The sequence below is a fragment of the Prionailurus viverrinus genome, chromosome A2, assembly GCF_022837055.1.
Source record: "Prionailurus viverrinus isolate Anna chromosome A2, UM_Priviv_1.0, whole genome shotgun sequence".
Lineage (NCBI taxonomy): Eukaryota > Metazoa > Chordata > Mammalia > Carnivora > Felidae > Prionailurus > Prionailurus viverrinus.
In genome coordinates, this window is record NC_062562.1 from 86,767,012 (window position 1) to 86,790,463 (window position 23,452).

Genomic DNA, 23,452 nt, shown 5'->3' on the forward strand with positions numbered 1-23,452 from the left:
TAAATCTAACCAAAGATGTAAAGGATCTGTATGCTGAAAACTATAGAAAGCTTCTGAAGGAAATTGAAGAAGATTTAAAGAAATGGAAAGACATTCCCTGCTCATGGATTGGAAAAATAAATATTGTCAAAATGTCAATACTACCCAAAGCTATCTACACATTCAATGCAATCCCAATCAAAATTGCACCAGCATTCTTCTCGAAACTAGAACAAGCAATCCTAAAATTCATATGGAACCACAAAAGGCCCCGAATAGCCAAAGGAATTTTGAAGAAGACCAAAGCAGGAGGCATCACAATCCCAGACTTTAGCCTCTACTACAAAGCTGTCATCATCAAGACAGCATGGTATTGGCACCAAAACAGACACATAGACCAATGGAATAGAATAGAAACCCCAGAACTAGACCCACAAACGTATGGCCAACTCATCTTTGACAAAGCAGGAAAGAACATCCAATGGAAAAAAGACAGCCTCTTTAACAAATGGTGCTGGGAGAACTGGACAGCAACATGCAGAAGGTTGAAACTAGACCACTTTCTCACACCATTCACAAAAATAAACTCAAAATGGATAAAGGACCTAAATGTGAGACAGGAAACCATCAAAACCTTAGAGGAGAAAGCAGGAAAAGACCTCTCTGACCTCAGCCGTAGCAATCTCTTACTCGACACATCCCCAAAGGCAAGGGAATTAAAAGCAAAAGTGAATTACTGGGACCTTATGAAGATAAAAAGCTTCTGCACAGCAAAGGAAACAACCAACAAAACTAAAAGGCAACCAACGGAATGGGAAAAGATATTTGCAAATGACATATCGGACAAAGGGCTAGTATCCAAAATCTATAAAGAGCTCACCAAACTCCACACCCGAAAAACAAATAACCCAGTGAAGAAATGGGCAGAAAACATGAATAGACACTTCTCTAAAGAAGACATCCGGATGGCCAACAGACACATGAAAAGATGTTCAGCGTCGCTCCTTATCAGGGAAATACAAATCAAAACCACACTCAGGTATCACCTCACGCCAGTCAGAGTGGCCAAAATGAACAAATCAGGAGACTATAGATGCTGGCGAGGATGTGGAGAAACGGGAACCCTCTTGCACTGTTGGTGGGAATGCAAATTGGTGCAGCCGCTCTGGAAAGCAGTGTGGAGGTTCCTCAGAAAATTAAAAATAGACCTACCCTATGACCCAGCAATAGCACTGCTAGGAATTTATCCAAGGGATACAGGAGCACTGATGCATAGGGTCACTTGTACCCCAATGTTCATAGCAGCACTCTCAACAATAGCCAAATTATGGAAAGAGCCTAAATGTCCATCAACTGATGAATGGATAAAGAAAATGTGGTTTATATACACAATGGAATATTACATGGCAATGAGAAAAAATGAAATATGGCCTTTTGTAGCAACGTGGATGGAACTGGAGAGTGTGATGCTAAGTGAAATAAGCCATTCAGAGAAAGACAGATACCATATGGTCTCACTCTTATGTGGATCCTGAGAAACTTAACAGGAACCCATGGGGAGGGGAAGGAAAAAAAAAAAAAAGAGGTTAGAAAGGGAGAGAGCCAAAGCATAAGAGACTGTTAAAAACTGAGAACAAACTGAGGGTTGATGGGGGGTGGGAGGGAGGAGAGGGTGGATGATGGGTATTGAGGAGGGCACCTTTTGGGATGAGCACTGGGTGTTGTATGGAAACCAATTTGTCAATAAATTTCAGAAAAAAAAAAAAAAAAAAAAAAAAAAAAAGGAAAAAAAAAAAAAAAAAAAAAAAATTGAAAGACATGTAGCAAAAACATTAAAATAGGCAACCTCTTGCTCCCAAAAGGGCAATTCAAGCAAAGGTAGAAACTCAAAAAAGACTAAATCCAGTCAGAGTCTAAAATCATTTTGGTAATCTACTAAACTCCTTCATTTATTCATTAATATAGAATGCCACTCCCCCAATTTTTATCCCTAAAAAGTCAGTTCTTTCGTATCTAGAACCTATACCACTGTATAACTTAGAATAGTGTTTATCTTTATACGAGGTAACCAAAATAAATATAGTATGTTTTCACAGTTCACAAACTGATAACTGTTTGTGCCTCAGTCAACAGAACTGATGGATTTCCATGAAATGAATAAGATAGATGAAATAATTAAATACATAAGGCCAGTGCCTATTTAACTCCTATAAACACAAAACTTTAAAAGCAACATTTCAAATTACAATTTGAGCAAAGTGATTTTTTTTAAATATATAAAAATAACTCTAAATTAGGAGAACCAAGTTAACGTGATTGACACTCAATAACGTTCAACTTCACTAGAAAAAAAATTTCACCTTCTAATTTAGCTTCTCTGTAAAGCTGAAGCTAAAAAAAGGCTCCTCAAATGTTTTATTTACTGGCCAATTTCGAGCCGTCTGTACTCAGTCTGCGCAGTAACACGCTGATGCTAATAAGCCATACATAAAGATCCTACTTATTAAAATACAAATTAGGCACCCCTTATGTTTATACATGTGTAAGTACAATTAATATTGCAGGCTTAGTTGGAAACAAAATTGCTTAAGTTAACCAACCATTGCAATGTAATCAAATGAGATTTCAAATGCAATTGGAAAAGATCTGTTTGGTAGAAATAACAGCAATTATTTCATGCAGAACAATTCCTTGTCTAAGCTCTCTTTTTGCTTCTCCCACCTGCCCTTAATAATCTGTCCATCATAAGTGACATGAAATATCACCTTTAACACCCGTAAGTTGCATGGAGACCCGAAAGGCAGCTGGTAGATGCAGCTTATTTACAAATATTGGTTTGAACTTGTAAATGCATGACTGCATAAATCTTCATCCATTTAGAGTGTATGCCCTTTGTTACCGCAATTGTACATTCAATTGGGAACTGAGTGGCGCCAAGGGAGAGTGTGAATTACACGAGCCTTTCCTTGTTGCCAGCATTTCAGTGCTTTGCCTTTTGTTCTTGTTGTTCCTGAGATTTCTCTACATTAAAGAGTAGGAAGTGTTAATCAACATTTTGCCTAAGTAATATTAATGAAATTTGCCTACTAATACTTGAGGGAAGAATCAGAATATTGTATCTTTTTGAAATGTTAATGTACCTTTTATGAAATCATTTCTGCCTTCTAAATCATCCCAGTGTTAAATTATTAAAGGGTGGCATTAAAGAACTATCGCACCGATGCAAATAGTTTTCTATCTTAAGAGATGAAAGGATTATAAAATTTAAAAAGAGGACATTTTGGAATACAGTAGCATTTAGCTCCAAATTAAACATTTTTAAATGTTTGGTTAAAGTACTTATAAAACTTGCAATTATTTTGTGTGCTCTCCTAAAATAAGGGGAAATTTAATGTTGATGATTAAATCTGATTTGTCTATGGCTTGGAATGATTTGTCTAACCATGGTACATATAGGAATTGAAGTATCATCTGATTTTCCAGAAAAAAAAAAAAAAAGAAAAAGAGTGTCTCATTTTTGCAATATTTGAATCTGAAGATTAGGCCATCTGAATTCACATTCTATTCTTCAAACATAAAATAACTTACGGCGTTTCAAAGGGCTCTTGAAATAGGAAGGACTACTGTAAAGACCGGGTATGGCTGGCCTGGTAAGATATGGAAAATATCCATTCTCAGGGTACAAACTATTACCAACACATATTCTGTGAACATTGTTGACGGTCCTTCAAGAAGGGTACTCAGGAAATGAGTTGACAGAGCTCTAAAGTGGACTAACCTGTTTTCCTTTTAACAATCTCTTTTTCTGTCAATCAATATGTTCATAGGGCCTAAATAAATTGTGAGGTAATCTAGGGGGAAATTAAGAACAGAATTTGTTCAAGAATCCTCTTACACGGTGGTCACTATTTGCCAAGAACTCCTAACACTCACTGAGAAAACCACTTATTTTCTATTTAACTGTGTACAATTTAGTAATGGCTTCTGTGTCATTATGGGACCGATTCGTCTTCTTGCATGACTTACGCTAGCAGTGCCACTGTTTGGGGACAGGCACTGAGAAAGGAGACGACAGCGATGACATTTCAAGGTAAATTTTTTCACATTTTAACATCTGACAGATAAGAACACATCTTAACATTGCTTACGCATCATAATTTAATTGGCTTCTTTTTTTCCTTTCCTTAGCAATATATAAATGATTGGGTGCCTTACAAGGAATGATGGCTAGGATTCAGAAAAATATGATAACGGTTAACACACACCAAGAGTTTCTTGGTTCCTCTACAATGACTGCCCATTACTTCTGCAAGGAGAATTACAGCATTGCCCAAATGTTGAATTAGTGTTAATGATTTTATGATATCAAGGAGTTTGCAATATATCTGGGCAAGAATCTCTTACAACCCGAAAGCGAGAACATAAGAGTTAAATAAGACAACACCAATGATATAAAGGCATTACTACATCCCTGCTTGCCAGTTTATTCTTTACCACATCATTTCTCCCTCGGAAGCTAAAAAAGACATGTAACTAATAGATGACTGAGAAAGATTACCAAATTCCTTTCATGCAAAGAAAAGTTTACGAACAGCAAGGGAATATATTACAAAAGCTGATCCGCGTGAACTTAATGTTTTTTTTGAGTTCTCAGAATTGAAACTAACTCAGAATTTAAACCAAGACAACACCAGTTGTACCATACCAACTCTAAGCAGAATACACGGTCTTGCTCCATACCTGTTATGCCTTTGCATTTCTTTTCCTATACCACCGCTGAGTTGGGAGGAAAAGAGCAATTTCCATTTAATATTAACTAAACCAAACGGATGTCTTTGGGGGCAAATTAGTGTGGCTGCTTTTTGTCTATTTGAGAAACAAGAACAAAAAATTCAACCTTGTTGTCCTTTCATCTGAAAGAAACTAACAACGTTGTAAAGCCCTTCATTGGATAAGCTTAAAATCTGCCCTCAATACTCAAACTTATGTTTCTAACTTAATCACCATTTTTTTCTTTATATATTATGGATGATGAATTGATCTTTGTTAACTTAGCTAGGACAAATGATTATGGACTAAGCCTGTATCTACATGACACGAACTTCAATTTTGTGTTCTCTGAAGCACAACTTTCTTCCCTTCAAATTTGAGACTTTTGTTTACAACATTCAAAACCAATTTAATAGTACAATAAAGCTGTCACCCATACCCTATTTTAAACATGCCCAAAATTAGTTACATGGAATTTTTCTATGATCAGAAACTATAGAGATTTTCACTATAAATGAAATAATTCAAATATGTAAGATAAATATTTTAACTATTAAGGGCAAACTTTTTCACTGTACCCCTGGCTATAACAAGATAGATAGATCAATAGATAAGATGAGGTCAGTTGAAATACTGAATCCATTCATAGATGTATTAATAGATATACGGATAGATACACAGATATAGAGATAGAAAAAAAGACGATGAAAGAATGGATGAACACATGAAGAGAAGGAAATACAGATGAAAGATAAATAAGCAGACAAAACTGATTACAAGGAAAATTTCTGCTATCTGTATAATTAGCAAAAGTTTATCAAAAACATATAGAAACGCTAATATCAACTGGAACTTCTGGAAGTAGACCACAGTAAAAGAAAGATTGCATGTAGCCAAAGTGGAACCAATTAAATTTTAGAAAGTTTAATTCATTCATTCTCACTTCAATCACACTGCCCACCACCAAGGTGACTGTAATATGCATATCATTCTCACACACTCAAAGTTGTTAAAATGCATCTTGTTTGCCAACTAGTATATTCATATCTATAAATATGATTCAGACATTATAATGTAATTCTCTTTTAGTATCATTAATTTTATAAATAACTTTGATTATAGGAGAACATTTCCAAAGACTTGTTTTAATATGGAACATAAGCAAGAACATCATGACTAACTTAATGGCCCTGATTATCCAAAAGCAATTTTTAAAAAAAAAATTTTTTTTAACATTTATTTATTTTTGAGACAGAGAGAGAGCATGAACAGGGGAGGGTCAGAGAAAGAGGGAGACACAGAATCTGAAACAGGCTGCAGGCTCTGAGCTGTCAGCACAGAGTCCGACACGGGGCTCGAACCCACAGACCACGAGATCATGACCTGAGCCGAAGTCGGACGCTTAACCGACTGAGCCACCCAGGCGCCCCAAAAGCAAATTTTTTAAAGAAACAAAATGTGGCTGTGTTTTGGTCTCATATCATCTTAAGATTCTATCACTCAAAAATCTTGATGTAATCATAACAATCAAGCACAAAAAGTTACTACTTAAGTGGTTAAAAAGGATCCTTACCGCAAAATCCTCTCTCCACTGGTGGGCTGCTTGAACCTTCTCTGCTTCCAAAGCCAAGCGCTGAAAAGGAAACATTGTATCTTAGAATTTGAATGATCACATGAATACACACTTGTGAATACACACAGTGCTGAGGTTTTCAAATCAATTATAAGGACGCAAAAAGCACGAGAAACTCCTTATTTACGATGCAGAACTCCTCAATCAGTAATCTAATCTACTAAAGTTGCTATGTGTATATTAACTCTTAAGTAATATAAATAACCTACTATTCTTGAATACCGTTGCTTATTAGCTCTGCAGCAGCAGAGGATACGGGCACCCTGAGTGCTTTCTTTCAATGGCTAACATTTCAGTTTTAGAAAAAGCTTGAATGAGTAGAGTATATTCATCTTGGTAGCGCCTGTCTTTAGTAAATACCTTGATAGCATGTATTTCTCTATAAATAGAAAGGAAATGACATTGAGAGATCAATAAATATGTACTAACTACTATAACTAGGCACGTTCTTAATAGCATATTAAGGTTTTTCTGTTTTTGTTTTGTTTTTACAAAAAGCCATAAAAATATAATAGTTTCCTTTTGGAGGAAATACATTCTTCTTCTCTCAGAGATAACCTATGAGTACCAAACTATCAGAATCTGCACATCAACTGAAAATGGCCTGATTTCACATTCGCTCTTGTATGTTAGCATAGTTAGAGAATTCTAGCCTGACTTTTACTTTAGCACTTTTAAAATGTTACTCTGTTAAAAGTTCAGCTGGAGATAACATGTCTGTTGTCAGTCTGCTAATGACATTTTATAGATAAATTCTATTTTTTTGTTTCTCTAATAGTTTTCAAATTTTTCTCTTTGTATTTCTCAGTGTTACTATTATGCTTTCCATGTGATAAGATTTTACAAGAGACAGTGACATTTAGCGATGAAGAACACAGATCTGAAAGCTGACTGCCGAGGCTTAAACACCAACCTTGCTGCATTCTAGCTGGGCAAACCTGGGAAACGTTAAATCTCTTCTGGTTTCTCAGGTGAAAAATGCCAAAGCTGGCCTCATGGACTGTTGAAAGGATTAAATGAGTTACTACATGTAAAGTGCTTCGAAAGGTGCCTGCCAGGCAGTAAGCAATGTAAATGTTAGCTATCTAACTTTGAGGGTTAATTATGATTTCATTTTTATGCTGTCTCTTTGAAATGACAACTTAATGTTGAGTTCACCCGTGGCCTGCCTCCAACAGCTAGAAGACTGGCAGAAACAGGAATAGATTACCAGTAAATACAATAAATATTAAACTCATTTTTAAGGACAGGAATAATCAGGTTTTAGAAAAGTATAAATCTCGTAGTGGATTAGTGGTTCGAGATCAGTGGTTTCTGATCTTTCATTATGAACTATGCTTCAATGAGTACTCTTCCAAAGGAAGTCCAGTTCACTATATAACGGAAACATACGTTTATGTCAGTTTTTATATTACTACTGACTTCAATTCTCAGTTATTCAAAACCATAATCTGTTCACTTTCTGAACTTTTAAGGAGGGATTACTGAGGGCTATAAAATACTGCCTGATGGGAGATCTTATAAACTAAGAATTCCTAAATCGAATTTAAAAGAAAACTCTCCAGTGTGCTTAAAAGGACAATGGTTTCAGTCTATCAGCCACTAGGAAAACATGGATTAGAAGAAGAGCTAGTAAATGTTAGAAATTAGATGAGGAAGAGTAACCGAAGGTTTTCTATCCGTAACAAAAAGAAAAAGCTCAACAAAGCAAAAATCAAGGAAAAACTGTATACATTTCAGTAATATTGCATTGCAATACTGCTGAAAAGTCAAATTCAGTGTGAAAATGTAGCAAAAAGTGAATAAAATGGCAAAGTAAATAGAGATGGGAGCAACTTCTTTGTAGGGAAACTTTAGGATGGGAAGATAAAAGACAAAATGAGAAAATAAACAAGAAGCATATTCTTGACAGAATTCAGAATACAAGTCTTCCTTTATTTTTAACAGGCAGTACAAGAACAACTAAATGTTCCTATGTATACGACAAATGATAAACTTAAGCATTTTGTTTTTAAATTTTTTTAATGTTTATTTATTTTTGAAAGACAGAGACAGACAGAAACAAACACGAGTGGGGAAGGGGCAGAGAGAGAGGGAGACACAGAATCTAAAGCAGGATCCGGGCCCCAAGCTGTAAGCAGAGAGTCTGACACGGGTCTCGAACCCAAGAACCACGAGATTATGATCTGAGCCAAAGTCAGACGCTTAACCGACTGAGCCACCCAGGCACCCCAAGCATTTTGTGAATTTAAACAAAAATATTGGATAACACATAAATAAGTTAAGTAATTTTTTCAATGAAGAAATATTAGAACTTTTCAATGTCTTTATGTCTTGGAGAAGGATGTTAAAATTTTTCCTTGCACAACACACACGAGGAAGATGTCCCACAAAGAACACACTCGGGGACATTCACCCTCAGGGCCAGACATGCTTTTCAAAGCTCCACTCTAACTACCATGCTGTTATCAACCCTGGAAAGCATAACGAAGTACAACTTAACTGATCTGATCCAGAATCACATGGCTTATAATATGAACATAATCCATGTTTAACAAGCCATAATGACATTAATCATCACAGCTAGTTATTTCTAAAAAAAAGTGAAAGAGAGATGAATAAGGGCAACAAACTTCTAAAAGACAATTCTCCCAGGAGGAGAGTTCAAATCACCTTTATTTCTGATTATTATATATATTATATATATACAGTATATACATAATAAAAATTATACATATAATTTTTAAACACTAATTTTATGAAGTAATGCCATTTACTGCAAGACTTTGAAATGGCTGTAGAAACCTAAAGATAGATAGTTATGTACAAGAAAAAAAAATGTGTATTTTAGAGGGTGGTTTGAAGCTTGAAAGTTGCTAAGTTTTATATGCCCAGCTCAGAAATCTATAAATGCATCATCATGAAAGGCACGTCTGTTAACTTCTTTGTTCATTAAAACTTAATGAAATCTGTTTTATCTAGTAAAATTTGTGATAAAACATTCGACTGAACTTTACACTTAAGAAGTCTGTATTAGGAACTAATAGAAACAGCTGCTGATGGTGCTCTTTCCTGTGGCAAAAGACCAGCTAGCCACGACTTCTAGAAAACTGACATGTCTTTTGGACACTTCAAGTCCTTAATTAACTTCCATTCTGGTGACATTTTTACTTTTCAAGCCAATTATCTACTGTTAAATGCCATAAGGCAAATTGCGTTAAGACTGATAAAATTCCTACCTAATAAAATGTGAATATTTGCTCAGTGTATAACTATAGTTATGGCTATAGTAATCATAATTGGTTATATAAGTATATCCTGTAATAATAACTTAATTCAGAATAAAAAATGTGTATTTTTTTCTCATTCAATTTATAGTACAGTTTAAGACAGTATCAAACATTAAAATCGAACCAAGTACAGATACAAAAGACCCAACTTGGCACAAGTTCCTCTGAGAGAAAACTGGAACTGAATTCTGCCCTTATTAAGATAAATCAGACAAATTCATTAAATGGCTTTATTATAAATGAAACAGCAGGGGCGCCTGGGTGGCTCAATAGGTGAAACTCTGACTTTGGCTCAGGTCATGACCTCGGGGTTGGTGAGTTCAAGCCCTGCATTGGGCTCTGTGTTAACAGCTTATAGCCTGGAGCCCTGCTTCACATTCTTTGTCTCCCTCTCTTTCTGCCCCTACCCTGGTCACACTCTTCCCTCTCTGTCGCTCAAAAACAAATAAACATTAAAAAAAAAACAAAAACAAAAAAACTAAAACAGCCTATGTGTATATGAAAATTCACATGTGTATATGAGAATAAGTATATATACAACGTCATAGATGTATTAATAATATACACATCCCTACCTACCTATTGATTTGAGCATTTAAAACAGAAAATCATTTCAAGACTATTTTGAGCACTCACAAGCTTAACAAAATGGACGTGGACCTAAGCTTTCTGACTCGGAAGCTTACGTTCATATCACAAAACCAATTTTTAGTCTCCATTAAACTCATCAAAAATGTTAACATCCTCAGTCTTTTAGAAAACATATGAAGACATGGCAGTACCAAAACCAGAAACACTGGTAGAAAAATATTTCAGGCTAATGGCAAATTTCCCAGCAAACGTTTAGAAATTGCTAAAGACTAAAAACACAAACAGCACCATCATATATCAGCTGGGAGGCTATCTTTACATAGGTCTTGCCCTCAGATCCTGAGAGAATAGTCTTTGTCAGAGAAAAAGACTTTGATATGCACTGATCTGTAAGGAGAAAAAACAAAAAAAAGGAGGAAGGAAGGAAGGAAGGAAGGAAGGAAGGAAGGAAAAGAAAGAAAGAAAGAAAGAAAGAAAGAAAGAAAGAAAGAAAGAAAGAAAGAAAGAAAGAAAAAGAAACAAAACAGAGAATGGGAGAGGTTTATCAGATTAAAGAAAGATCAGCTCCCTTGAAGGCCTCTTCATTCTCAACCTTCACTTTTTTGTCATATCCTTATCTCTTCCACTAGCATTGAATTCTATCAGGTGATATGAAAGTCTAATAAGAGCAATATAATTCTACGGTATACACTGAAATAATTCTATCATTTTCCTTAACAATACCTGAATACATTTTCTCTTGGAAACTATTTTCCAAACCTGTATATAATATGCTTCCTAGACTGTATGTTAATTGCAGAGGAAAATATAAGTTTTCTGAAATATTTGACTGCAAAGAATTTTCTTCAATAGCTTTGAAAGGAAACCTTCAGGGATCATGACAGTTCACTTAGACCCCAATAATGTTGATACTCATGTTAATATAAAGAATTGACTTAGAAACATCATTCAAGAAACATCTCTAAATCAAAACAATGTCTTTGGCTAGAGAATGTCAACATTTTTCTTTCTAATAAAGAGGTAATAGATATACACAATGGACGAATTCAAGTAAAATATGCATGTTATGTAATTAATGTACAAATAGTTAACACTCAATAAGGATTAGCCATTTATTGTGTTATGCCTATGTTGACAACTTTTTATTACTCTAATGAGTTTTGCCTATCTTCATCAAATGTTCTTAACATATCAAAAGAATCAGGGTAATCATTTGAATGGTCTAACAATACCTTCTGAAAATAGCTGACTTAGGTGACTGAACAGACTTTTATGTTTTGAAGAAAAGTGTACAGGTACAAACAATTACTTTGGAGGTATAATATTATGATGGACACACACTTTTCAATCAAACAGATCGGATTTCAAATTCTGGTGGTATTTGCTAACTATGGGATTTTAGGAAATTCAGTTAACATTTTATAGCATCGAAGATAAATACCTACCTTTATATTTTCTACTTATTTATATGCTAATAAACTCAGTGGGGTTTGCTATTTGAATCTTACAAACGTGACTTCATAGACTAGGCTATTTTACAACTATAATCACTGATGACCACTTCAACATGTACATACATGACTGAAATCAATGTAAGCACCTTAACGATTCATAATTTGCACTGTATTTTGCCCTACATAAAATCTCTTGCCACCACATGGTGGTCCAAAAGCAATTCAGGGAATATAGTGATTTAATACAGTAAGTAATAAAATGACCTCAGTTTTATTTTATTTTTACCATAAAAAGAATGAGAAGAGAGAGCAGATTATTAGTGTTCTGTTTTCTCACCTTATTTTGTGAAATACTGAAAAAAGATAGTGAGGTGTGACATTTCCTTAGCATTTCTTATGCTGACAGTAAGTAGGGAAGACCTCAAGTAGACAACACCTTACTTCCAAATCTAATACTGTTTCATGTAAAAGGTAAAAATATTCTTCTCTTTCCAAAACTATAAGCAAATAATGGCAAATAATGCACAGTGGTTTTTTCTAGCGCACATAAAACAATGCATAAGTAATTTTTATTTAAATTCATATAAATATAGAAGCACCTGGATGGCTCAGTCAGGTAAGCAACTAACTCTTTGATTTTGGCTCATGTCATGATCTCACTTTTCCTGAGATTGAGTCTCGCATCAGGTTCCATGCTGACAGGGCAGAGCCTGCTTGGGATTCCCACTCTCCCTCTCTCTCTGCCCCTCCCCTGCTCTTTCTCTCTTTCTCTCTCTCAAAATAAATAAACTTAAAAAAATTCATATAAATATATATGCCCAGCAGAATTCTATCAAAGTCTTTGAGCAACTTACTATATCCTGGTGAACAAAGATATTACTATGAAAATCTTAATGTATAGAGAAATTGCTTTATATGTTTTTAAAATCACATCTGTTATATTTACATACTATTTAAAACATTTCTATAAAGAAACAATGGTACTATGGAAAAGATCTGTTGACTGAAGAAGGCAGGCTGGAAACTCGGATTTGAGATTAAAAAGTTACAAAATTCCAACATGTCAACCGGGATGAGATAAATTTGGCATTTTTCAACACTTGATAACTGTGATCTCTAGGTAAATACACATCCAGACTAGGAGGGAAAAAATCTAGGATAACACATGTAGTGAGTTTACTTTTACTCAATAAATATTTACTAAATACTTGCTATATAAAAGTGTTGAGTGAATAAAAATATAGGACATAATCCCTGCTTCTAAAGGGTATTTATATACATCCATGTACCATATAAAACTAGCACACACATACACAGACAATACACACAAACACATCATGTGATCAGTGATTGACAGATGATTTTCTAATGGTTACAATATACATGTTTTGCTAATTTTACTTTATTTCAGTGAAATTGTGCCACACAGAGAACAAAATTTTAAAAGTACTGCTTTTATCAAAAATGGAAATATCTCAAAATTAAAGAAGATAAAAGAATCCTTTCTTAAATTTTTTTTAATGTTTATTTTTGAGAGACAGACAGGGTGTGAGCGAGAGAGGGGCAGAGAGAGAGGGAGACATAGAATCTGAGGCAGGGTCCAGGAGCACAGAGCCTATGTGGGGCTAGAACTCAAGCACCAATCATGACCTGAGCCAAAGTCGGACACTTAACAGAGTGAGGCACCCAGGTGCTCCATGAAGAGAAAAGTTTCTAAAGAGAGTACTGCTAGCCACTGACACTTTTTAGCCACAAGTCTTTTTATTTTTGTGATCTGGGGGGAGATTAAAAATACTGAAAAGCATAGAAAAAATAGTCTGAATCCATTACTCAGAATTCACCTTTATCCTTTTTTATGTTTGCTCTAAAACCTTTAATATATAAAATAAAATATTACAAGTAACCTTGAAATTCTCCTTCTTCACCTCCCTTGATCAATTTTCCTACTCAGAGCAATCCCTGTAATGAATTGGTCTGTATCCTTTGGTATGGTTTGGAGTGTATTTTGTTTAACAACGTGAATGTTATCTGATGTTGACCCTGATGATTCTTCTTTCTAACTGATAGGTTGCATACAGGATGAATGCCAAAGAGAAACTCCACCTGCTTCAAGGGGGGTGGCGATGATATGTCTAAGGAGAAACCACCATCCTTGCAAGTGATGGTTTACATTGAAAATGAGAATCTGGGGTGTCTGGGTGCCTCAGCTGGTTAAGCATCGGACTCCTGGTTTCAGCTCTGGTCATGATCTCAAGGTTCGTGGTTTGAGCCCCACATCAATCTCCACACTGACAATGCAGAACCTGCTTGGGATTCTCCCTCTCCCCCCTTTCTGTCTCCCCTCCGTCGCTTGTTCTGTCTTGCAAAATAAATAAATAAAGTTCAAAAAAAAACGAAAGAAAAGAAAATGAGAATTTAATGTCAATGAGTTTTGAGAAATGGTTTGCTGAAGGTTTTGGAAAGTAAAGATAATGCCTAGAAAAGAACTCTCAGGTAAACAAAGCTGGACCTATTTCTAAGGCCACTTTTTAGCACCACATCTCTATGCATTTAATGTATCTTCATCGTTAGAACACACTTATTTCTTCTCTCCATCAGGAGATCATCATTCGTTCTGTGCAGGCATTTTTCATGCAGTTTGAAAGAAGCTAAATCAATACTTAAGCAAAACAACATATCCAAATACATGTCGATTCCGTCTCACTATAGAACTATGGGTTACTAAGCCCATGCTTACAAAGATAACTAAATGCTGTTTTTATGTTTTACTTATGCTTGCTTAAAATACGCTTCTGAAGACTTTCTGCTTTTGTTTAATGACATGAAACATGAGCACATAATTATAATCATTATCTTTTTTTCAAACTCACTTTTGTTTTTCTAGCAGAGCAATCCCAAATTGATTCCAAGACACAAAAGATATATTTTTAATAAAATCCTATTTTAATGTAGAAAAATATATTCTAGTGATTTGAAAAATTCCAACGACTCTGATAAAATAACTTAGCACAAGTTCATCTATTTGAGTTTACTGAGGAGAAAAAAAGGAGTTTGCCATCTTGACTATTGTTTATTGAGAGAAACAGAACAGGCGACATAATATATAACATATATTTTAATTAAAACTATTCATAAATAAACTGACCAAGTGGAATAAAGTATGGAGTCTTATTATTTATATCTGTTCAAATATTTTAACACTCCTGTAAATAGTGGAATCATGACATAAACGAAGATTAAAATTAATAGTAAAACATTAATCTGTGATTATATTAAGCCAAATCACATATAAATCTTATACTATATAAGATGCAAGTAAGGCTACATGTTAATTCTTTTTTCATAGCCTATCATTTTATTACAATTGATTTGATTCCAAGCTATGTGAAATAAAAATCTGATAATACAAACACTATTTTTCTTTCTAGTGCAAGCTTTTGGGAGTATAATATATGCAAAAACATATAAATAAAAGCTGTTGAAATCAAGCTAGTCTGGAATAAAGAATCAGCATTTATTCTTCTGTTAATGGTCCAGTGAAAAAATCTTTTGGAACATGGCTTCTGGATCATGTTGTATAGATTTCAGCCTGGATCTGCCATATTCAAGAAATGCTTTTGAAATTAACCACAAAGCTTCAAGTCTAATCTTCAGAGATACAGTTAGCTCCAAACAAATTGGCAGACTCTTGGAATACAGAAGGCAAGGTAAAGGAGATATCATCCTATAAGAACAGCAAAACTCCTTTTAGTAGTAATGAAAATAAATAATACACAACTGGTAATATAATCACCAGGGGGATTATATTATGAGGGGGGGATGCTCTACAAGCACCAAACAATAAAAGATTTAAGAAAACATTTTTTTAAGTAGGTTCCATGCCCAGTGTGGGGCTTGGCCTCATAACCCTGAGGTCAAGAGTCACATGCTCCAGCAACTGAGTCAGCTAGGAACCCCTTAAAATAAAAGACTGTTTGACTGAATTAATTTCTATATCAGCTATACACCTTGACACCTGCAAAGAATCACCAGAAAACCTTGTTCAACATATCTCATACAAACCCACATAACCTAGCACCGTCCAAACATTCTGATTTCTTTTTTCTTTATTTTTCTTCAATGTTTATATATTTTTGAGAAACAGAGAGAGACAGAGTATGAGTGGGAAGGGACAGAGAGAGAGGGAAAGACAGAATCCGAAGCAGGCTCCAGGTTCCGAGTTGTCAGCATAGAGCCTGACACAGGTTCGAACCCATAAACTGTGAGATCATGACCTGAGCTGAAGTCAGAGGTGCAGTTGACTGAGCCACAGAGACTTCCCAAAAGATTCTGATTTACAGACATGGTGTCATTCCTAGAAATCTACATGTTTAATACAATACACCTTTCCTGGGACTAAATCTTGCAAATCCTTTTCTAGAGGGTAACACAAGCTACATTAGACATAGGAATTTAATTACTCTTGGAGAAATGGTATTCTAAATAGAGGCATAACTTAATGGAAATCAATAAAAGTAACCCACTGCCTTTAATTAGTGCCACACAAAACTATACTCACTTCTGTCTTCCCTCTCTCTCTGTCTCCCTTTCTCTTTCTCTCAACAAACCACTAAATGTGAGTTCATTAGGTAGAGGAGGCAGTTATTTCACATCTATACACCTCCAATATCCCACACAATGTGTAGCAAGGGCAGGCACTCAATTAAATGTGTGTTGAAAATGTGGGAAAAATCATTTCCAAGTATTTTCAAGGTTTTATCCCAGTTGCATCAATATTTATAACAAGATTCGCTAAATTATCATCATTCATTATCATGATACTTTGAGAGGCCACAAAAGCTGTCTTCCTACATGACAAGCATCTTACTAGACTAATACAATCGTTACGTAATTCTCAAAACTTCCTGAATTAATTCACTGTCACCTAATCCTTAAAAATACTAGTAAAATTTGGCTGTGGATGTACCAAGGATCCAGAGTAATCGATGTGATTCCACTCTAGAATTCTAGAATTAATCTATAATCCGTTGCTGTAGTCTCTAAATGTTGAGCACCAGGGCAGATTCAGAAACCCAAGAAAGAATTAGTGTGAGAAGGAAGAGAATTTGATCAGTTCTCGAGAGGAAAGAAAAACAGCAACAAGACAGTTTCTAAAACTAGGGTAGGCCTATTTCTGCTGATAGCCTGCTCCAGAGTCCTACATAGTTAAGTTACAACATCAAACTTTTACATAAGGAAATCATATACTTAGGTAATACGAACATATCCTCAGTTGAGAACTGAATTCTGTCGAATACATCATACTAATTCCCAAGGCTTTCAACCACTTTGCCAACCAATTGGCAACCAACAAATTGCCTACAAATATATCAAATACCAAATCTAAGGCATCCTAACTTGGTCATTTCATATCCTTACATGACCCCACAACTGCACATGTAGCAAATATTTTTCAGTACTTACAACAATAAAAGAGAACAATATAGTGAAAATAGCTCTACCATTTGGTAGGCATGTGACTAATAGTAAGTCAAATAACACCTTTTCACCTCATTTTTTTAAACAATAAAAGAAGGACTTTAGTAGTGCATATATACATCATGTTGTATTATAAGGATCATTGTAAAGTCATCAACAAATCGAAGCTACGATGTATTAAAAACTGAGGTACTAAGAGGTGACTGAAATTATAATGTTAATAAGCTGAAAATGTTGAAGTTGTTATCACCAAGAAATATTACATTACTACATTACTACTACTATTAAAAACTGCCTCCGGGGGAAAAAATCCAGAATGAAGAAAGTCATCAACAGGGCATAATTTTGTGGAGACTAGAAACATCAGAACTGCTATGACTGTTCCTCTGAACTTGTCCTTCTTCCAATCACCATGTTGAAGACAATTTTCCATAGGTCTTTCGTGTCACGTGAACAGAGGAAAGGCGAGCCTCTGCTTTAGAGTATCTTTTCTAGAATGTATAGCAAACAGCCTTGGAAGACAGAGGGAATAATTCCCTGCAGGGTAGAAAACAGAGATATTTTTTCACAGTAAAATAAAAATAATCCTGTAGGGCAAAAGTTAGGGAGGTTTTCTGGTAGGGTCCCTTTTAAACAATTGGGGTTTCCTAAGTCAGGGTTCCTCGGGTGTGACAAATCATAGCATATGCAGTGCCCACTTGGGCTACTCAGCATGGCCTCCATTGGACTTGAGTGCCAGGAATAACTCATATGAACATGGAGCCCATGCTGTCTGTTGTGCTGGGTATCATCAAGGCCATTGTGTCTGACTCAAGGAGTCTTCTGAATCTCTGAAATTGTGGTCAGATAGCTTGTTAGCTTACAAAAAGGTTAAAAATCTCATTTCTTGACCCACCACATCAGGATGAGTAGGCTTCCATAAAAATGTTCACTGACCCATCTCCATTCCTTCAAACTCTCACCACCATTTAACTGATGTCCTATTTATTCTATCCTCAGTTGTTGTTTTTTTTTTTAATGTTTCTGCTGGTGATTCTAATGTACACTAAAGTTTGAGAAGCACTGCTCTAAAATGAAAATTCACAGTATTGTTTAAACAGATTTGTATTACCTTAACAGCAAGCTCTTACAGCTGTGGGAAATAAAACAAGAAACTATTTGTTCTAAAGCCCCTTTTTTGACCAAATAAACCTGGTGAGTCAGACATACTGGAGATGAGTATGTGAGGGTGAAGTCCCTACCTGGATAGATAACAACTCAGAAGGTTAATCGTGATTTAGAGTTTTACTGCTACTGACTATCATAGCTTCTTAACTTGGAGACAATTAATGTTAATTTCAAAACAGCTAAAATAATAAGGAAAAATATTTGCCTTTTTGACAAAATTTGTAAAAAGAATGCATACTATGTTGCAAATGCAATATTAAATGCATACAGAAACTCTAAAACTGTTACTGAATCCTCAAGAAAATGTCCTAAAAATAATGAATTGGCATTAATAAAATTGGACTTTACAACTTACAAAATTTTATCTTCTCTTTTTATATTTCTTCTCTGAAAAGTATCATTGAAACACACTACTTTGTATTTATAGTCTTTATAATTCCTTTCTTCCTCCCACCACCCCGTTCTTGGATACAGGATACTATGTGGGCTCAAACCTTCTTAGTTCTTGGGAGCCCACTACTTAAATTTACAGAACCTTGTGTAGGTTACAGGGTTTTATTTTGTTTTTAATATGGTGATTGCCAAATAAAGCCTAAAGCACAGAAGTTTACACAAGGTAGAAAGAGGAAAATGACTATATCTATAAGAAAATACTCAAATCTTTGTAGGAGTCAGATAATATGAAAGAACTGATAAAGTACACAACCACTTTAAAAAGAAGGAAAAGGGGGGCACCAGGCCAGCTCAGTTGGTGGAGCATGCAACTTTTGATCTCGTGGCTGTGAGTTTCAGCCCCATGTTGGGTGGAGAGATTACTTAAAAAAATAAATAAGTAAATGAAAGAAAAAGATATGGAAAGACCGCTTTTCACTGTCGGGTACTTCGTGTGAGGCTCTGCCTGCCTTTAAATATAAAAATGTATCAAAGTTCACATGGATTACATCAGTTTATGAAAATGGCAAAAACACAATTTAGTTGAATATGATGCAAATTGATGTAATAAAAAATGTGTAACAGATGAAAAGTACCTTTGAAATTTATTTTTTGGTACTTTATTTCTACTTTTTTTGCTTTTTTTCTTTTTAAGAAAGAACAGAAGGGGAACATAAAGATTCAGCTCTTCAAAGGCCATAACAAGAGACAAGAGTATATATAAATACATACAACAAAAAAAAACCACGTACATTTATAATTTGCCATTAGTTTCATATACACATACATAGAAGTTCACACATGTAACAACAAAGTGAGAAAAAAAAAAGATCAGTAGAAAGGGCAGATAAAGAAGTTTACCAAATTTATTTTGCTATCCTATAGTGGAAACTAATTTAAAAGGCTTATCCTCTTAGTAAAGTATCATTTCCTTTGGCATATATCATTTATGTTTCAACATTTGATAATCCCTAATGTGTTTATCACTGTATTTTCCTTGCCATAATTTAAGAGTTTTGAAACAGATGGATTTATGAACTTTTCAAGTCAACTCAAAGACAGACATCCACTGCGCCGCACTGCCCCTGCACTACTCTTTAAACAGATAATTAATGAAGGCCGTGCGTATACTACGCATACATTTCAATGACCAGTAAATGAGGTAACATCTTAATGTTACATGATAACTCAAAATATTACATAAAGTGCTCCCTCAGCTATTCTGAAGTCAGTTTTCATTTTTAGTTAAAATCGTGTGCGAGGCTTGTTTAAAAAGAATTCAGGAAGCCATAAAACATGTATTGATGTTTTAAAGTAAGGTACAAATTATTTTATTTCTCTGCTCTTCTGTCCTTTGTCTGTAAAACAAGAGATGATAATACCCATCTCACAGAATTGCTTAAGGATTTCATGATTTTGCCAAGCAAACACAGCAGTGACATCTTAGTCGACATTGGCTATTTTTTTAAATGTTTATTTATTTTGCGAGAGAGAGAGAGAGAGAGAGAGAGAGACAGAGATGAGCAGAAGAGGGAGAGAGAGAATCCGGACCAGGCTCCACACTGTCAGTGTAGAGCCCAACACGGGGCTCGATCCCATGAACCATGAGAGCATGACATGAGCCGAAACCAAGAGCCAGATGCTTAAAGGACTGAGCCATCCAGGTGCCCCTCAACATTAGCTATTCTGAATCAAGAAGGGAATAAGGAGTTCCTTTATGATACTGAAGGTTATAATCAAACAGGTGTAAATCACTATGGTCCACATACACTGCAGTGACCCAAGATCCTGTCAGATTATATGGGCTTCAGCTACCTTCCATCCTTTTAATTTTACCACAGTGATGTGCCCTCTCCAGATCTCTTCCTCCCACTAACCCTCCCTTTGAATCTTCTTATATCAAAGGAGATGCGTTGCCTTTACCTCTGGCGACACTTTGGTTGTAAATAATTGATCATTCTTGCCATGTTATCTTAATTTATTTTCTTTTTTAAATAATTTACCTTTGAGCTTAATTAATTCTCACAGGCTTTCAATTTGGTGAGTGGGTGGGGTTAAAAAATGTGATCTTAGTAGGCAAATTTTCTGTTTTGCTAATGTTGCTATGGAAACACTCTTTCCCCCCCGCCATTTTTGTTAATACATTGGGAGTGAATGTAGCACTCTCTGTGGTGAATAAAGGTGTGTACTGTGTGTTCCCTCCTGACTTGTATAATTTTTCCTCCTAAGACTTGGAAAATCACTATGATGTGTAAATCAGCCAATCAAATTGGTAAAATATAAAATGTATTAGCTTATTAAATATCAAACATCACCCACTGCAAATTTGAAAACAATAATGCCATTCCTGATTCCTCCTTTTCTAGAGAATGTGCTTTTTGACTTGCTGTAAAATATCCAATAGTTCCTTAGCTTTCGCTTCAACTTGAGGAATACTGTTATTACTTCTCCATATTCTCGAGTTTTTGTTTGTTTTCTTTTGGGTTTTTTTTGGGGGGGGGAGGGGTTGAGAGAGAGACAGCAAGAGTGAGTGTGAGAAGGACAGAGAGAGCAGGAGAGAGAGAATCCCAAGCAGTCTCTGCACTGTCAGTGCAGAGCCCGATGCTGGGCTTGAACCCCTGAAATGTGAGATAGTGACCTGAGCTGAAACCAAGAGTCAGTTACTTAAGTGACTGAACCACCCAGGCACCCCTCTCAAATGGGTCTTTAATGATCTCAGTAAAAAGCTTCCAGTAACTGACATTATCAAAATCCTCTTAATAATTTGCACACTATTATTTCATAACTTTCTGCTCATACTTCATAGATAGGAACTTCCAAGAAGTGACAAAATTTTAAACCCTTGGCTCTCAAGTGGAAAGTTCAAAAGTCTTCTTTTTTTTTCCTAACAAAAATTAAAATTGTATATTCATTACACAATGCCCATGATATGCTATTAAGAATAATGATGATTAAAATGTATGTCACTTTTTACAATTTATAAACTTTCTTTTACAGGTGACATTTCACTTGACCATTATAATGAGATCTAAATAACAGTAAGGGATGACATCTTTTCAATACTTACTCTTTGCCAAGGAACTTAGAGAAATTATCCCATTTCTTTCCTACAAACTGGGTAAACACTTGTCTTATCGAAGAGTAAACAGACTTCAGAGAGCCAGAAATGTAGGTCTAACTCTCTAAAGTCTGTCCACTCATCTGTAAATGAAAATAGATGGTATAATTCTTATAAAGGGCATGGCAAAGTGGTGAGGAGCAGGCATTTGAATAGACCTTTTCCAGAGTCCCTGCCCTTATCCCACCGGATGGGATATTTTCGAGAGGTTATTTTCGAGAGAGAGCATGAGTGACGGGGAGAGGCCAAGAGAGGGGGAGAGGGAGGATCCCAAACAGGATCCATGAAGACAGCAGACAACCAGCCAGAAGCAGGGCTTGAACTCACTAACCCGGAGATCATGACCTGAGCTGAAGTCGGTCGCTTAAGCCAGTGAGCCATCCAAGCGCCCCTAAATCAGATTATGTATTAAACAAACAATTAAGCACTTGATTTTTTTTTGTTCATTTTCTAAATTAGTAGCATCCTTTTACATCGGATTTTATTTTTCTCCCCCCATTCCCTGCACTCCACTGCCTTGCTGTAGCATTCACAGGCTAGTAAAACAGGCCAAATGAGATAAAGCTGTGTAGCTAAAAATTAGAAACCATTATCCACCCTGAGAACGCAAAAGTGGCTGTCAGTAAAAATGACTATCAACAGTGGAACAAAGAATCAGATCAAAACAAATAAAAAATACTCTGGAGGTAGGATTTTCTCCTCTGAAACTCTACTGGCTCTTAATCCTTCCAGAAAGGTCTATGATACCTATGATTAAGAAGGTAAGGGAAAGGGAAGGACTGTATTTAGTTTGGATACATAAACTGTATGCACCCTGGCAACATTCGTATGGGCAGATGTGATGTTTCTGCGGAATTTATTACCCAAAGTACTTCGGAGTTTTCAGGAATATAATTTATCCTAAAGAAAGTGAAAATAGACAAAAACACATTTGCTGTAAGAAGGGAAGGCTTTATTTGGGAAAGGAGGAAACGGTTAATGCTGAATGAAGCCTCTAACTGATTTTATCCCAGACCCCCAGGACTCTGGAAAACAAATACTAAAAATCATTTCACCAAAATCTCTGTAAGAGACTAAAAGCACAAAGCAGTGTAACTTTGATGTACATTAAGAGCAAAGCAAAATGAAGGGTGCAGGGTACTTCCTGTCACTGGTAATACTGAGGTGTCTGCAACCCACAGTAGGTTCAGAAGTTTATTATCAGAGATAGGTTATTATCACACCCATGGGGTGCCTGGGCTCAATAGGTAGAGCATGTGACTACGGACCTCAGGGTCATGAGTTCAAGCCCTAAACTGTGTATAGAGATTACTTAAAAATTAAATCTCAAAAAAGATTTCATGAAACCAGCAATACGTATAGATGAGAATCATTTCATGAGAGAAGGTCATCAGAGACCTTCATTAGAGAAGGTCAAAAATAACCTATACATATATAGGTAAACATAATAAGAAAAAAAATGGCAACAGTCAAGATGTCTGAGGAAATAGCTTAGAGCCATCAACAAATTAAAATCGAATTAGTCAATCAAACATAGCAA

General features: G+C 35.5%; 1 protein-coding gene across 5 annotated transcripts in view; it reads right to left on the reverse strand.

Moving 5' to 3' along the window:
• CACNA2D1 (calcium voltage-gated channel auxiliary subunit alpha2delta 1) overlaps nt 1-23,452 on the reverse strand; it is a 709,277-nt gene that overhangs the window by 227,039 nt on the left and 458,786 nt on the right. For all 5 annotated transcript variants that reach the window (XR_007150230.1, XM_047849277.1, XM_047849276.1 and 2 more), the window contains one exon: nt 6,323-6,382. Coding sequence is in view for 4 of the 5 variants with exons in the window: in XM_047849277.1 (XP_047705233.1) it covers nt 6,323-6,382 (60 nt within the window). In the remaining variant the exon portion in view is untranslated. The remainder of the gene's footprint in view (nt 1-6,322; nt 6,383-23,452) is intronic.